Source organism: Pyxicephalus adspersus, chromosome 3 (assembly GCF_032062135.1).
Source record: "Pyxicephalus adspersus chromosome 3, UCB_Pads_2.0, whole genome shotgun sequence".
Lineage (NCBI taxonomy): Eukaryota > Metazoa > Chordata > Amphibia > Anura > Pyxicephalidae > Pyxicephalus > Pyxicephalus adspersus.
The window spans coordinates 26,550,279-26,567,596 of NC_092860.1; the positions used below are offsets into that span (position 1 = coordinate 26,550,279).

General features: G+C 38.3%; 1 protein-coding gene across 1 annotated transcript in view; it reads left to right on the forward strand.

Annotated features, from left to right (window-relative positions):
• KCNH4 (potassium voltage-gated channel subfamily H member 4) overlaps nucleotides 1-17,318 on the forward strand; it is a 135,200-nt gene that overhangs the window by 73,024 nt on the left and 44,858 nt on the right. The window contains exons 2-4 of the mRNA XM_072404032.1: nucleotides 12,988-13,221; nucleotides 13,360-13,491; nucleotides 14,836-14,960. Of these exons, the coding sequence (XP_072260133.1) occupies nucleotides 12,988-13,221; nucleotides 13,360-13,491; nucleotides 14,836-14,960 (491 nt within the window). The remainder of the gene's footprint in view (nucleotides 1-12,987; nucleotides 13,222-13,359; nucleotides 13,492-14,835; nucleotides 14,961-17,318) is intronic.

The window sequence follows — 17,318 nt, forward strand, 5'->3', positions numbered from 1 at the left end:
CTTTCTAATATTATTGTGTAAAACAAGAAGGTTTCCATACCCACCATTGTAGGCCCTCAACTGAAGCCCCCCACCCAGAAGTTTGCTGACAGTAATATGTTCAAGTAAATAAGTGTACAGCTTTAAATTTTGACAATATTTACACAACATTTGTATACAAACATTTTATGCAATATATACTGAAAAACTGTACACTTTTTACATTTGTTTTCCCCTAGGATTTATTCCCACAAAATCCCATTGACAATTCAACTCAATGTTTTCACATTTTTATTGTAAACTGCTTGTAAAAGTCATTTGCAAAGGATTAAACATTCTTGCACATGCAAACGCAAGCAGCACCAATTCAAGTCCATGGAGGCAGCAGGCTGCCTCTGGACACTGCATGCAATGTTCAAAAAGTTCTTCCTTCTATGACCTATGAAATAAAGGATAATAAAACAGATCTATTCGGTCAATGTTAACTCTTCTTTGCAAGCAGTTTTACCTTCCTGTCAGCCCATCTTCTCTCTCAGACTCTGCAAATATGCACATACATTAAGTGTACTTAAGGTGTGTGAATTCCTGCTCCCCATGTAACTTTCTTTGGTTTACCCCACTGGCACATACTTCATTTATTGCACAGGACATCCCACAGGAGTGACCACTGTGAGTGAGAGTGGCAAAAAGCACTTGACCTACCTGACCAGGGAAAGAAACCTTGCAGCGGTTTGACATACGTAGAGCTGTACCTTTTAAAGAAAAGTAGTGTAAGGTAGGGTAAGAAGCCTTCTTTTATTAGGTATCTTCTTTATACAGTTGGAGATGGAACACAAGAAGGGTTGTCTAACCTTTTATGTAAAGTAAAAATTCTGAGTTTAGGTACGCTTTAACTTCCCGACCGTTAAGCCCGACCTTGGTACGGGCTAAAAAAAAGTGCTATAATGGTTAACCCCGAGATTTTCCGTACATTAAAATCTCCACTTACCTGGTCCCGCTGTGCTCATCCAGCGTCGTGTTCGTGTTCCAGCGTCGTAGACCTCAGTGTAACGCTCAGGTGGTTAAAGACCATAAGTTGTTTACAAATATTTATTTTTATTATTTTAAATTATCCGTTAGCAAGGAATATTTCACTTAGTTTAGTAAATGAGAAGTAACTCCAAAGACCTCAACCATTCAATCATATGCAGCCAAAAAATATTTCTTTTTTAATTTCCTTGCACATAGCTTGGAATTATTTCCAAAGTGAACTATTACCCAAGTGCATATATATATGCATACCTAAACTCAACATTTTCACTTTACATAAAAGGTTAGGCAAGCCTTATATGTAAAGAAAAATGTTATTCATTTTTTGTTTTATTAAGTGAAACACCCTTTTTTTTTTAAAAAAAAAATTTTTGGTTTTCAGCTTAGTTCTGCTTCTAAACCGGCACTCACCGGAGTCTTAAGCATCAGAATTATCACCAACTTTTCTTCTGGGTTTGAGACTTTGGCTACACACAGGTTCATTCATTCCTTACAGCCAGGTATGCTGAGGTGGTACATAAGATTCCAATGTTCAGAAAATAAAAATGCTGTATTCATGTTCCTTAGTTAAGTTTAACCTGGTGAAAACTGCACATAAGAACATTTTCTTACCTTGGTTAGAATATGATCCTGATAACAGTCAAGAAAAAGAGTACAAAACTTTTCAGTTCAGTACACTTGTCATGCCAGAAGTGTGAGGACTAGGAGACAGACTGTGTCTGACTTGATAGGAATCCTTATTTCAATATATTTTTCAGTCAGGATAGTCAAATGTCATCAGAGATCATCCTTTCATTCGATGAACCAAAACCTGCTCAACTCTGAGCACTTGCAGTTCAGAGCTGTCAACTGGTCAAATTCAACAAAGAAGTTTTGCTTTTTTACTAGGTTAGGGGGCCAATAGATGTTTAATTAAAGTGAACCTGTAATCCCTCTCCAATGCAATTACATACAGAGACCTTACAGTCCCCATTTTAGAAAACTAAAATGAAAAAAAAATACAATAAAATAAAACAAAATTCCAGCCTGTATGCAGACTTTTCAGGCTGGAGTTTTTCAGCCTTAACTGGGTAGGCTTAGGTTTGACTTTATTCAAACTTTTCTATTAAGCACTGAGTGTATATCTGGGCATTGCTAATTACCAGGAAGAGTGGGGTTGCTTATCAAGAATGTGGCAGAGATGGGTGTAACAGAACAGAAGACGTACATGCATTTGTTCTGTTCCTCACAGTTACAGCTGCCTGCCTTGATAAATTACTTGCTTTATCAAGGTTCAGCTTTCTCATCACATGTTCACCCTATAATCATCCCTATGATGTCTACTACTGTAATAAAAACTTCCTGTAATGCGCCTGGGCACACAAACCACAACCAACTCCAGATATCCTTGAATCAGGTTTATTCAAAACAGCACAGCACAGCAAGGGTTAATTTCAATCAAGCAAGGTACAGAAGGATAAGGCAAATGCAGGTCAGTAACAATCCGAGGTCAGACAGCAGCCTCGGCCATGCTGCCTGCTACTGTGGCTGGGAACCCCAGGGACACCGCGGGCTCGCAGGGCGGGTAAGTTCCTTACACTTCCTAAATTAATAGCATTGATATGTTGTAAAATAAACAAGACTAGAATTTATTATCCTGGGCATGTTGTTATTACTGTTGTATGGTTGTATAGTACAAATGGGATCTATAAAAACATTGAAATAGATCCGGCAGTTGGCTGGTTCATGGTATTTCTGAATACTGGATAGCAATAAACTCTAGGGACACCATATGTTCTTGTATTGCTTCCTTGAGCCAATTCCATGCTTATTCTACAGAATTAAATATGACCTTACTGTTTATCCCTAAGACCCATCACACTGCTGGCAGATAAAGTGGATTTTATAAATACATTCAAATCTGGGGAGGGATTGGGTCAGCCTGCATAATGTATTGAAGAGGGCCAACTTTAAGGCTTTCCATGCTAGCTTGTATATCCTTGATCTTCTTTAGCACTCTAGCATCTAAAGGTGTAGCATCTAAAACCAACCAATGCTGTACCAGTAAAGGGCACAGGTATAGATAGCACTCTTGTTTTGTTGGCACTCAGAAATAGCAATTCATTAAAATGGATACATTTTCTAACTGCATCTGTTTCTTATCAAAATATTTTATCATGAGTGTGGAATTATTTTTTTTAACTTAAGCAAACCATTTCACTACTAAAAAAAAAATCATTTTCTGCGTAATTTGATTTTTAGTTTAAACTTCCCACCACTCCATATCTCCCGTCCTATTGTGTGATACTTCCCCCACTCCCTAGATTGTAAGCTCTTCGGGGTAGGATCCTCTTTTCCTCCTGTCTCACTGTCTGTATCTGTCTGTCATTTGCAACCCACATTAATGGACAGCGCTGCATAAGATGTTTGCGCCATATAAATCCTGATAATAACCCCCCTCCCCTTCTAAACAGACATCTCCTAGAACCTCTAAATCATTGTCAGGGTGTTACGATAACATGCATTTATTTCATTGATGGCCTAAGGCTCCGTACACACGTGCAGTGGTTCTCGTCCAATATTCAGCTCAGGGCTGATATCATACGAGAATCTGGTGTGTGTACAGTGCTCGTCATCCAAACGACTGTCCTGGTGGATCCACGGACGATGGACGACGAATGATAGTAATGGAAGTGAAGGGGAGAAAGCGCAGCAGGGTGCCGCTCCGTCGTTCTCCCCCCCTCCATAGAGCACAACACTGCAATATATTTACAGCACTCATTCATGCATCATGCAGTCGTTTGTCACTGGAAAGGATTGTAAAAGACAATTATTGCACTTGTGTACATAGCCTTAGCCTTTATTAGGCAATGCAATACAATATTACACCAAAATAGGAAAAATAAAACACTATAAAGTACACGCAACACAAATCATTTAAGTCTTTGTGTATTGGGCCCAGAGTCACCAGTTTAAAATCCATGTCCAGGAGTAAGAGGGATCACTTAAACCCCTCTTTAAAACCCCTTTTTTTATAAATAGAATGTGTCTTCATATTATGATATGGCGTTAGTTTTTTGAAAAATCCCAGTAGACCCTCATAGGTCATTTTGCATTTGGTAATTTTGCAAAATTTTATTGATCTTGTGAACTCCTCAAAAGAACAATAGCAGACAGAGTATGCAGTGGCCCCTAGGCTGCAAAACAGTTTGGACCACCTTTTTGACTCCAACATATTTTGATATATTGTGTATGAGCTTTTTCCAAGGAGTCACCTGGTCAGAGTTGGTCTTCAATCATAACATACAGGACATCTTTACAAAGATAAAGACAGTATAGCTCGCTGTTAATTACATTGAAAGCGTACCTAAACTCAACATTTTTACTTTACATAGAAAGGTAGACAACCCTTCTATGTAAGGTAAAAATGTTGTTTTTTTTTTTTTATTTTACTGCAACACTCTTTTTTTTTCAAAAAGTCACTGCCCCTTTAAGTCTTGCTCGCTGCGTAAGTGTAATTTGATTGTTTTTAGTTTACTTTTGCTTTAACTAGATTTGCTTTTTTTTGTTGAAGAATGTTTTGCTTCTCATCCATGGATCGTTTAAGCTTTGATGAGTGTCAGAAACATACCCCGGCAACAGGTAGCAGGTGATGAATGGCCAAGATTTGAAATCAATTCACTCCTTTATCCTGTAACTTCAATTATTACCCTTTAGTCTTAGGCTTGGGGGCACCATGGTGATTGGATTGTGCCATTAAAACAGAAGCCTTTTCCCTCCCACATTGTTCCACTTGCCTTGACACATCACATCACATGTGGCAATAAATGTTGGGGTATGTTCCTGGAAAGAGATGCTTGTATCAGCATTGTTCAACATTTTAAAATATCCCTAACTTAATGGCATCATGGTCATCACTGCCACTACCTGTAACTCCATGAGCAACACTGTACTTAAAGCAGACCTATCACGACATTTTTAACTTTTTTTATAAAATAGTAGCTAACCTTTTTATATAATGACAACATTTATTTACCTCCTGTAATACATACATCATAATAATAATACATACGTCACATATCCCAGGAGGCTTCGGGCTGCTCCTTCTGCACATGCCCAAGATTGGGCATGCGCAAGAGGGGCTTTCCTGGAATGTAAAAAAAATGCCGATCTCATGCATGTGTAGTGAGATCAGTGCCTTTTTTTTCATTTTCTGGAAGAAATGTCACCCAATGTTGCAATGCAAGAACAGGTGACATAAGAAAAAGATTGTGGCTACCAGTGTCCTGTCCACGCCTGAAAGAAGAAGGAATCTTGGACAGTGCAGGACCAACTGGAATCAGATGGCAGGAGAGCTTTTTGAAAGTGAAGCTAAGTGGTATCATTTTTTTTCAACTGCTAGTTCTACTTTAACTTTCTTGGCAGTATGATTTGGTCAGTCATTTTAAATGTCAAAGCAGTACATTGTTTTAAATTTCACGCCAGGGTACGCCAGGGACGCTAGGCCAGGGGACACAGATGCCTTGCGGGCATCGTCTGAGGACACCGCAGGCTTGTGGGGACCAGGTAAGCCCTTTACAATGTCACCCTGCGGTTACCGCTTTTGGTACTGAGAATTAACTCCAAGCCACACTTGGGAATACCGCCAGGGAGGTTAATATAGAGCGACTTCTAAACATTATTGGTGTCTATACCTGCCATGGTACGGCCTGGTTCATCAAAAGGAATGAGTTTTCCTGAACATTTTCTTATCTGTGTGACTACTTTTGACCCCTGATGGTCAACCTTCTCCAGGTGGACACCTGCACAGCACTGTTTGCTATTTATGTAGTAAGTCCGTCACCATACAAGCCATATGTGTACAATACATAGTCCATGGAAGTGTAAAAGGGAAGAACGACACTAACAGCGTGTGTAATGCTTGATACAAAGTTCCATCTACATGTTATCTGGGTGTCTCGAGGAGGATGGGGGATGCTGCTAACATTACCGTCACTGTGCCAGCTTCTTGTATAAATTAGGAGAAGAAGAAGTTTCTGATTCAGCCGCATCCCCTCTTAACCTTGAAGCTTTCATTATTAAAGTTACCATAACAACATGTTTACTGTGATGCTATTTGATGCATTTTTAGAAACATGGCAATAGGCGTTGGTTGAACCACTGACTAATTTAACCTTTTGATGTATCTGAAGCCAGGCTTAGTGTAATAAAAGTACAAAAGATTTTAACTCCTTAGGGCATTTGACATACGTTAGTTGCCTATTTGACATTTTACCATAAAGTTCAATTAGTATTTGTTCCGCGATCATTATTTACTGAATCTGAATTCTCTGTAATTCATTTTTATCTGAGAACTAGAATCATAAAACAGTACTCTCCATCTCAATGCAAACTCAAGAGTGGCTACTTAAACTAGAGTAAAAGCAAGTTTTTCAGAATATAGGGATTTTTTGAGAAGATTTCCCATTTAGTTTCTATATTTTAGATAAAAGAGGAAGTAAGATGAAACCTCTACAAAATGAGAGAGATTCCCAACTTAGAAGGTTTTCAGCAGAATATTGAAACACATTAGAATTTCTTGCTTTCATGATAAGTTCAAGGGGTCTGTTTATAAAAACCATGCACCCACACTACAAAGGGATTTGTTTTGTGTTTTTTTCCCTTAACCATCTTGTCTAGCCATTTTTCGCAAGCCTTTTTAAAACCACTGAGGAAGCCAAATTATTGGCGAACGCGTCGGGTAAAAAACTCTGTAGCCACAAACCAATCCTGTAGTAGGACTTATGCTGTCCAGTGCCACCTAGTGGCCACATAAATAACTTGTATAACTTTAAATTGTCACTGTGATTGTCACTGATTGTCATTGTCAAACATTTTATTAAAAACAAGCCAAGTGCCTGTGTTGCCTATATCAACTAGTAAGACACATGGGTGGTGAGAAGAGCTTGATAAATAGCTTGGTACACATCTCTGTTATACCCAGCCCTGCACTAGACAAATAATACTTGGCTGGGTCCTATCTTGGATTTTTTCCATGTTACATAGAGAAACATATATGGCAGTAGCATCTGATTGGATACATGCTTTGAGAAACGAAATTCCTGCAGTCATTACAATATGGGTTGAAGTCTGCAGAAATAAGTCCTCGGGATACTTCCCTGTCCCCATTCAGCTGCAAGCACCGCCATCCTTTCCCTTGGGATGAGTAACAGGATTTTGACAGACAGGCAGTGATCAAGCCGGTGTGATTTCTTATTAAAGAAAAAACATCGCCTGTTCCATTCTGCCTGATGCCAAATTTGTAATTGTTTCTACTTAAAAAGGTCTGTAAGTGTTAGCAATCCCCATGATGCTGGTAAAGGTTTCAGATTTTACAACATATACCGGTAATATGTACATACAACTCAAATGGGGTATCCTAATAGGTGAGAAAATCTTATAGCTTTTTAAATCGAATTTGCAATGTTGCTTAGAGCTATGGGAATATCAATTATTTATTCTCTGTTTTGGGGAATATACTGTGCTATAAAGGTGAAAGTACTGTTGCTGTCTTTAATGAATGACAATTATTTTGCATACATACACACTGATGACAGTCTTACCCAGTGGGTTTAATATGGACACATATAGTAACAAGGCACACATTCCCCATGGCCCCTTCATTGGGATGATCTATCTGCCAGCTGTAGTTTTTCTGTAAATTGAAGTTGAGGTATAGTTAGAAAAACTGTGATTTTTAAGTCCTTGTTGTAGTTAACAGGAAAGCCCACAACCTTCTGAGTTTAAGGGCTTTCCAAATAATTTCACATTTCTATGAAAATACATATTTTTACCAAAACAAAGTTTTCAGTTTTGCTTATTACCCAACATCTGTGTCACATTTTAACCATTCCCCAGGCCAATACTTGGCAACCATGGACATCAGCATGGCAACTGTCACCAGGGAAACAAGTGCCAATGTGTGAAAGCAGAAGCCGGTGTGGATTGGAAGGATTGTACAACATGGGTGGTAGCAAACAAATGGGATAGGTGACATGAATGTGCTGCTAGGAACAGCAAAATCACAAAAATAATATCTAACAGTGTCAAAAACATAGGTGACAAAAAAAATAACACAAAGTCAATGCAAGTAATTATCTATATATTGGGCCTGATTTATAAAAGCTCTCAAAGAGGATACACTTTCATTAGTGAACCTAGATGATTCAGCAAACCTGGAATGGATCTGGCCCAGGATTCAAAACATTTGCTAGCTAATAGCAAATGAATTAAAGAAATGCATTCCAGGTTTGCTGGATCACCCAGCTTCACGGATGAAAATGTATCCTCTCCAGCCTTGGAGAGCTTTAATAAATCAGAACCATTGTGTGGCCAACAGAAAAGGTAACATTTACTATCATCAGGCTTCAATGGCACCTTCAGGAAAATACCAGGATCATTGTATGTCATCTGGTAATGGGTTCATTAACTCGGTGTGCATAGCTGATCAACTGCTTGGCTCTGATTATACCAATGCAGTCTGATAATATTATTTTATGACTTTAATAGGTTATGTTTTACTAATCTAACTATAGCTGTTCTGGTAAATGAGCTTTATTAATTGCTATTCACAAGGGAGACATTGATTCCAGGCTAACACGCTTGTAGATGTAAGAATGTCATCAGGATTTGTGGCAGCATAGTTTTACTCTAATTTCTAGTAGCAGGCCCAAAATGTACTGCTGATATTATGTCACATTGATCTGAGAGCACATCAAACATTCTTATTGTCTAAAACAGCAAGTATAGTAAACAATAAAGGTACTTCTATGTATTGTGTACGTGATATGTTTTATTTTTGTTTTCAAAGAGTTTGTAAAATAACTCAAATTTCAGAGCCAGCCAATGTTAACTAGGAACCACAGAGTTCTTTCAGACCTGGGAAACTCATATATTGAGTAATTGTTCAAGGTTTAGCACAAGTAATTCAAGTAATTGATTAGAAGGATTGGCACCAAGCATTGCACCAAGAGCCAGACAGTAATTAATAAAGCGGATCTATCACCACCTTTTTAACATTACATAAAAGAGTGGCTATCACTTTTTATATAATGCAAAAATGTATTTTCGTTTTAAATACCCCCCTCCTACCCACTCCTACTCCTTTTACGCATGCTTAAGATCAGGCATGTTTCCTAAAGGGTTTACCTGGAAAGTACTCAAAAGTGTGTAAGATCAGCACTTTTTTACATTTTCAGGAAGACTCGTCACCCGATCTCACACCTGTGCAGTGGGTGACATAAGAAGAACTCTGAAAAAGAAGAAAGAAGATGGCAGATGGCAGATGGATAAATAGAGCCCCTTTGAGATTTTGGGACCAATTGGATAAATGGCTCTTATATATTTTCTTTATTGTACAGATATGTTTCAAACATTTAAAAAATATATATTTTGAACTCAAATTTAAAAAAGACATAACAAACATATAATTGTTAAAGCATATACAAGAACTGATAGACTTTTACATGGGTGGAGACTCATTGGATTGTCTGTTGGTGAGCCAATTATCAATGTAGTCCCAAAATCTCAAGGGGTAACATTTGTCTAAACTGTTTTTTTTAATAGAGAAATGGGACACACCTACATTTTTCAGTGCAGTAACCCCTAACTCAAACTACCTAATCCCTCAAAGAGGAAAACCTATACCACGTTAGGACATTTTATTTAACTTCCTGTTTTTCCTGGACAGTATGTGAAAGCAAATTTCCATAATGGTACGCAGTCACCCAAAAATGACAGTTTTCTAACCTTCTTTTGCTCTATTCAAAAAAAAAAGTTTAGGCTATACCTACATTTTAAGGGGGGAATAGTACTGAAATAATATGAAGGCTGCCTTTATGGACACATCTTTTACTTTTCCATGGACGTGACTGCACTCTGACCTTCTAATCTGTATATATGTTCTGGTTCAAACTCAATTTTACCCCAAACAGCCAGGGAATAGCATTTTTAGAAGGTTACAAGTAATGGCAGCCTCCATATTTATCTCAGTACAGGTTTCACAAGGTGAGAAGGACATAATCTAAACATTTCTTTGCAAGGCCTCCCTGGTCAGCAAATCTGGAAGGAAAAAGTTAGATAGATATTTGGTTGCACTGTGCCTTCTGTCTCATTAGACATAATTGTGCATGCTGTGGTTAGCTAATTAATGAGAACAAAAATTCTCAAGTGTACTGGTCCATCCTGCCCACCCAGTAGTAAAATATTTACCATACTTAAAAGAATATGAACATAATGCAGAAGAATTTTTCCAATTGGCAACAAGGGCAGTCAAACAGCAGATAAAAGTTAGTAGGAAACTAAATAGTGCCCATGCTGTAATTGTGCATAAAAATGTGAATAATTGATGATGTTTGGCATTAAAAAGGAAGGGCTGAAAAACTGACATCTGGAGTTCCCCATCTGGCACTTAGTTGTTAATAAATCTCCATGTGTAGGGACCATTCCCCTGGGTCTGGCCATTGGCTAGAACATGACTTTCTTCTCTAATGTGGTGTACTTCTGCTCCTCACTCTACACACTGCTGACGAACTCTTGGTGCCTCCATGATAATTTACACTGGTTTAGCTTTTTCCTGGAACCATCAAGGGAAAAAAACTGCACTCCCATCCAAACAGGTTTGAATCTGTTGCTGTGTTGGATGTCATCCACCATGTGAATAGCTGGGAAAACTGGATGGATTGATAAATAGTTTTACCTGATCAAAAGTTTATGTCTTATAAGTCCCCAGAAATGGTGAAAATGGAGTGGTATGGAGAAGCTTTGTTTTGTAAACTGCTTAAATCAAGGAGGAAACTATTGATCCTCACTACTAAAAAGATACAAATCTTTGGATCTGTGGGATTACCAGGGGCCAGGACAACTCTCCCCCACATGGATCCCCCCCTTTAACCTTGCTGCCCCCTTATCACAGAGATTTTAATTGTCAGTGAAATTTTGAGACATCATTTTAGTCAAAACAAGGGTTCATAATCTCAGCAGTGACTAGTTAGATAAAGAAACCCTGGTTGAAGAAAGGGGTACCTTTATAAGGTGACCTATAATTGGAGAGCTGGAAAGTTTACAGATTTTTATCTATAGAAAACGTAAAAAAATCTGTACATATGCAATAAAAGGGTTAAATTGATCCTACCTTACTATCCATTTCTCAATCACCCATAAAACTCCTTTACCTCTTCTTTTGAGCTTTTGTTTTGGTTTAATCAAACAGCTGTATATCTCTTTAGAACCCAAAACTTGTAATTATTTCAATTAATCTGCCATTATTTGATAATGTATAATGGCCTTAAAATAAAGATTTGTATAAATGGTAATGCCATGATGTGGTGCTGTTTTATTTTACACCCATATTTGTAGAATTAATTGTAAATATATGTACTGTAATCCTAAAGGAGGAACAATTGAATGCACAACCCATCTAGAAGAGGGACATTTGAGTACAGCCTTTTTGGTCCAGATATGACTTCAGGGTCTTCATGTCTTTGGGCCATTGACCCGTAAAATATGTAAAATATGCTCAAACAGCAACTCAGTGTACAGGATTCTCACATCCACCTAGGCAATGTAAGTTTCTAAAACAGACTTAGGTGTTATCTATAGCTTAGAGCAGCCCCAGGTGAGACCTTTCTGATGTTAACACATACAGGTCATAAATAGATTTTAATTTGACAGAAGGTTTTTTTTATGCTGTATTCCCAGTAACACCTGCTAAGTGCTGGATGGGATTTCTTCTCATTAAGATCTAACTTAGAAATATAATAGCTCATGAAAATCCTGGTCATAGAGATTCTAAATCAAAGCATATTCTATTTTAGTAAAATAATAAATACTCATAAACAATGTAAGATTCTAAACAATAAAAAAAGAGCTATTTTTATTACGTTTTTTTTTATTTATTTTTTTCATTTTTCTACATGTAGAAACCCAATCATTTTTAAGTAACTTACCGTTAGGAGATGCTCTTCTGGTTGACGATCCCGGGCAGTGTCCCACTGCAGTAGAGTGCACTTGGCCTATTCCCTCCTGCGGCGGCCCTTACAGCAGCAGAGGAGTTCTAGGAATTAGTGCTCTGCAGCTTGCAGCATCCTTGTTTCCCTTTAGCTGTGTTTTCTCTGTCGGCATCCCCTACACTGAGATTGTACAGCTGAATTTGGAGCTGTGCTGCAGCTGATGAGAAGAATAGTTCCTGATCAATCCCATGATGGCCATTGGCTTCTGGGTCCTTATAGCCGCTCCTCTCTCAGATTTCATTGTCTGTTGTAGCGTTTAGCTGGGCTAATCTGTACTGTAGAGTTTCCTGTGTGATTTTCTGTTGCTGACCATTGCCTGTTTCCTGACCCATCATTTATATGCAGCCTGTACCGACCTTTGCGTGTGACCCCGACTTTGCTTGTGCCTACTCCCTCTGTAACTCATTTGGAGGACTGATCACCCATGTATGATTTTGACTTGTACTCCGAATTTGCCTAGTAGTGCTTAATCAGTGGGCCCCTGGTCCTCTGCCAGACCACCCCCAGACCCCATCTCTGGCGCATTAAGTCCTGGGGACAACTTTGTGCTGGGAGATGCAGTCAGTCTCCTGAGGCTGAGCGGGGGCTTACTAAAGGTGAAGACTGAGTGTAAGATTGGGGAAATGTCGTCTAGTGAATACTGGTGCTGACCAGGGCCTTACACTTACATTTTCTTTTACTGTAATGCCATAATATATCCACCTTCTTGAAAAAATGTTTGCAATTCTCTTACAATAAATTGCTTTTGTAATGGTTAAATGTGTTCACACTTTGTTATAGTTTAACAAAATAAGACATACTTTCCTACAGAGGTACATTCTATTGATTGAATAGGATGGCTACTGAAGGCCTGAACTTAATTTTGGTGTTCATCCAGGTATAGCGATTCCTCCGCTGTTTGGATATTTTCCAGTATCTATGTAAGTAAGGCTTGCCTCTCTTTTTTCCACAGACAGTAACTTTCTGCTTGCCAATGCCCAAGTCCAACATGGCTACCCTATTGTGTACTGCTCCGATGGCTTCTGTGATCTCACAGGTTTTGGCCGCACAGAAGTCATGCAGAAGAACTGCAAATGCCGATTCCTGTATGGGGTGGAGACAAGTGAGACCGTCCTGCAGGGCATTGAGAGAGCTCTGGAGGAGAAGCAGGAATACCAGGCTGAGGTGTGCTTCTACAAGAAAGATGGTAAGTCCATTCACATAACATTTATTTATAGGTGTCATAAGGACATTTCCTATTTCCAATGCTTGTTTAATTTTAGATTTTTAGCATGTTAAAACTAATAAAGATTGTGTGGCTTATGTGTGTCTTTTTCAATGACAGGAGATTTATTCTGGTGCCTGCTGGACATTGTGCCCATCAAAAATGAGAAAGGGGAAGTAGTGTTGTTTCTTTTCTCATTTAAAGATATCACAGAGTACAGGATGAGAGCCCCCCATGGTGATAAGAAAGAAGGTGAGTACAGTAGCCACAAGACCATTGAATTTTATCATGTATGTTTCCTTTATGGACCAAAATAATTACTGTGAAAATTACAACAATATTTTGCACTTCTAAAACTTATAAATATAAGACTTATAAAATAAGATAAAATGATCACATACACAAACAGAGCATGAGTTAGGAGTATACAGAACTAGAATCCAGTTTGAGGTATACCCAGCATGTCATGCAATGTTTGCCATTTATAGCACCGCAATGCATACAACCATCTGTTTTACCACACATTACGATTATTATTATGATAAAATATGCCGCAGTGACCTGCCTTTACTTTTTTCACATAGCACAGTATTTAACGTTTTCAACTTTTCAACAATAAGTAAACCATGTTTAAATGATAGGCACATATGATAAATGAAGACTTCACCTATGTCTGTTTTATCTTACGGGCAAAAGGCCATTTACTGGCTGCCTTACAAGACTTTTATTGCAAATACTTTGTTTTTAGTAAAATTCCAAACCCTTTTAACTATAATTTAGGTTTTTCTAGATTTCTCCTTTGATCCCAAAGTGGAAAAAAATCCAAAGACCCCAATGATTAGTAATATAAAAGAAAGAGTCCCTTTGCAGTCTTGGCCAATAGAAAATACGGAAAGTTTTTGTGTTGGTAGTATCTGAATCTACTTTAGGATAAAAAAGTAAACATGAGTTATTCATTGTTATGCCCAGTTTGTGACAAAAATGTGTAAATATTCTGTTAGGAAAATGGTTGTATGCATATACACTAAAATTTCACTGTTCATTGATTGCATGCACCCAGATAAAACTGCATACAATCTCCAGAATAATATTCACAGAACCTAGCATTTTGTTCTTTACCCTCATGATTGTTTCATCTGCCTCACCCCAAGGACACAATCAATTACGGAAGGGCTATTATCATAGGATCAGGCACTTTCCAGCACATCCATTATTCCATAAATGGTAGACATTACACATTGCATTATTTTGTTATAAAGTCATGTTGAGAGTCATAATAGCCAATTTGAGATATTATGCCATTTAAGTATGCATAAAATGATGTATTGTTTTTTGTAATAAAAATAGTTAATGTATTTCTGAATCACTTCACTAAGTATATTTTATATTTGACGATTTCCAATTATATAGTTTTTTGTGCAGCTTTATTAAAGACTGCGATGGTTTAGGTCACAAAATCTAGTTTGATATGTAAAGACATATGGATATGGATATAAAGATACATAGAATATTGATATTAAACACTGATCATGCCCCAACAGATCTTTGGCACAAAAGGGCCATTTTGAGCTATAATGTATTTCAATATCTTACCAGATAAACAGAAGCGTCGTTCTGGAACTTCACATTTCAGCTCAGCAAGAAGACAAAGCCGTACTATGCTGTGCCACCTTACGGGCCAAGTCTCTGGGAGAAACAAGAGTGACATTAAACTTAACAACGTAAGTGCTAATACAACATTAACAGAACCTGGTTATTAAAACTAATTTCATGCTTTATTGGTGTGTCTGTTTAATATTATTTAGCTGTAAGATATGAGAATTCCACTTGTTCCCCCTAAATGTGGCATTAAACAAACACTGGATTTATTAGGTTGATACCCATCAAATAATGTTTCTGCCATGATGACTAAGACAGAATTTTTTTTTTGCGATGCAAATGATCTAAAAACAAAAGCTACAATCTCTGACCAACCCAAGGATACAATAAGTCCAGTTTATACATAAAGAAAGGGTATATGCAATGTATCTTACAAAGGTACATGATTTGAATAATATTTGGCTATAACCTAGAAATCCTACATAGACTCAGTTATTAAGCTGCTGACTACATTGACGTATTAGTATGTACACTTTCAATAGTCCATGTCCCAAAACAAATACCCTTTCTGTATTTGTTTTCAGCTTTATGTCTGCTGAATGAAAAGGTATATAAAACCTAATGAAAGCTTGCTTTACAGTATATCACAAACTAGGACATCAACCAGGCTATTACATCATCAAGTGATGTGAATGTATTTAAATACTTAGAAAACACAACATTGGAGATGATTATATTAATCAGCTGTTGATTGATATTACAGTTGTTTTTTCTTGGGGGATCTAATCCTTGTATTCCTCATCAATGCTATCCGTATAAAAAGTGAAGTTGGCACATTGTGCAAAGGAGATATAGAGTTTTCATCTAACAGCTGTTGTATTCCTGGCGCTTTGCTAAATAACCTTCGGCAGATCCTATCAGTCTCTCCATTAACCTCTCCGCTGTAATCTGGTCCTGCCAGTCTGCTTTGATAAGGCTGCTGTGAGCCAGTACAGCAGAGAGACAGTTGGTGCCTTTGTAGCAGTAGATGTATCTACTGCTAGAAAAAATTGTGAGACCTGGCCTAATCAGATTAGAGCAGAAAGTGTAACAGATAAACAGGATTATGTTACTCAATGGGCCAGATCAAAGGAGCAATCTGATTGGCCACAAGAGGAATTCAGATCATGGTGCGGTGATTGCAAAGTGACAGGCAGATGGCAAAGTGTAAAAGCCAGAACATGTGCTTGTCATAGAATGACATTAACTAGCAGAACTCTGATCCATGTCAGCCTGTGTTTCCCTAGAACATGAAAGCAGCAAACCAATAAGCAGTGCTGACTGTTATTAGAATTTCTCAGCCTTTGTTTGACAATCTATCAGTAACTTGCAGCTTAGTTGGTGTCAATGATCTGGGAATATTTCTATTCATTGTTAAAAATCATTAGAATTTAAACACTAACTCCATAATAAATAGTGAATTACATATCAATAATTAATGAATATCCCCAAATTATGAGAATGATAAAACTTGGCTTGTTTTTGGTATATTTACATTCAGTAGAAATATTAGTACAGCCTAGGTTTCATTGATTCGTTGCTTTTAGGATATTGGGCTCCTACTAAGAAATCTCTTCTTTTTGTCACTAGAACAAGTGTCTTCATTTGGGAAGATGACCTAGCTATTCATGATCTAGTAAGAAATATGACATTTTAGATTCTACCAATGACAATGGTCATCAGGGAAATAAAATATGCTAGTGATAACTAGCGTTAGACCACAAAGATCTTATTGTAAGGCCTGGTCAGTCCCAGTATTCCCCAGGTACCAGTCCCCCAATCTATCACCACAGCCTTCACCTATAGCAGGCCCTGCTGAGCCTCGGGAGACTAGTTGCGTCTCCCAGCACTCGGTTGCCCCCAGGACTTGGTGCGCAAGGGATGGTGTCTGGAGACAGGCCGGCAGCTGACAAGGAGCCCACAAGGAGTACAGAATTATCAGGAAATCCAGAAACAAGCCGAAGTCAAAACACAGGAAATCAGTCCACCAAGTGAGGTGCAAAGAGAAGGGCACAAGCAGAGTCGGGGTCACAAGAAAAGGTCGGTCCAGGCAGAGCTCAAACGGACTATCAGGAACAGAGGAAAATTCAAAATCACTCTAGCACAGGAAAGCCCAGCAGACACTATAACGGGCACTGGTGACTGGGAGCAGAGAGGCTATAAAGTCCCAGCAGCCAATAGCAGTGCAGGATTGAGTCAGGAGCAGATCAGCCTCTAGAATCCCCTTCAGCTGTGCACAGCCCAACAATGGATGCTGGGGATGCCAAAAATACATCAGGTGACACAACTAAAAGGAAGCAGGGGCTGCTGCTATCTTAGTTTTCCTGGCTGCTGCAAATGACATTGCTGAACAGAACAAACAGTGTTTATTACTGCGATGGTGCACAGCACGGAGTCGCCGGACAGATCATTTCCTAACACTTATATATAAATATCAAAAT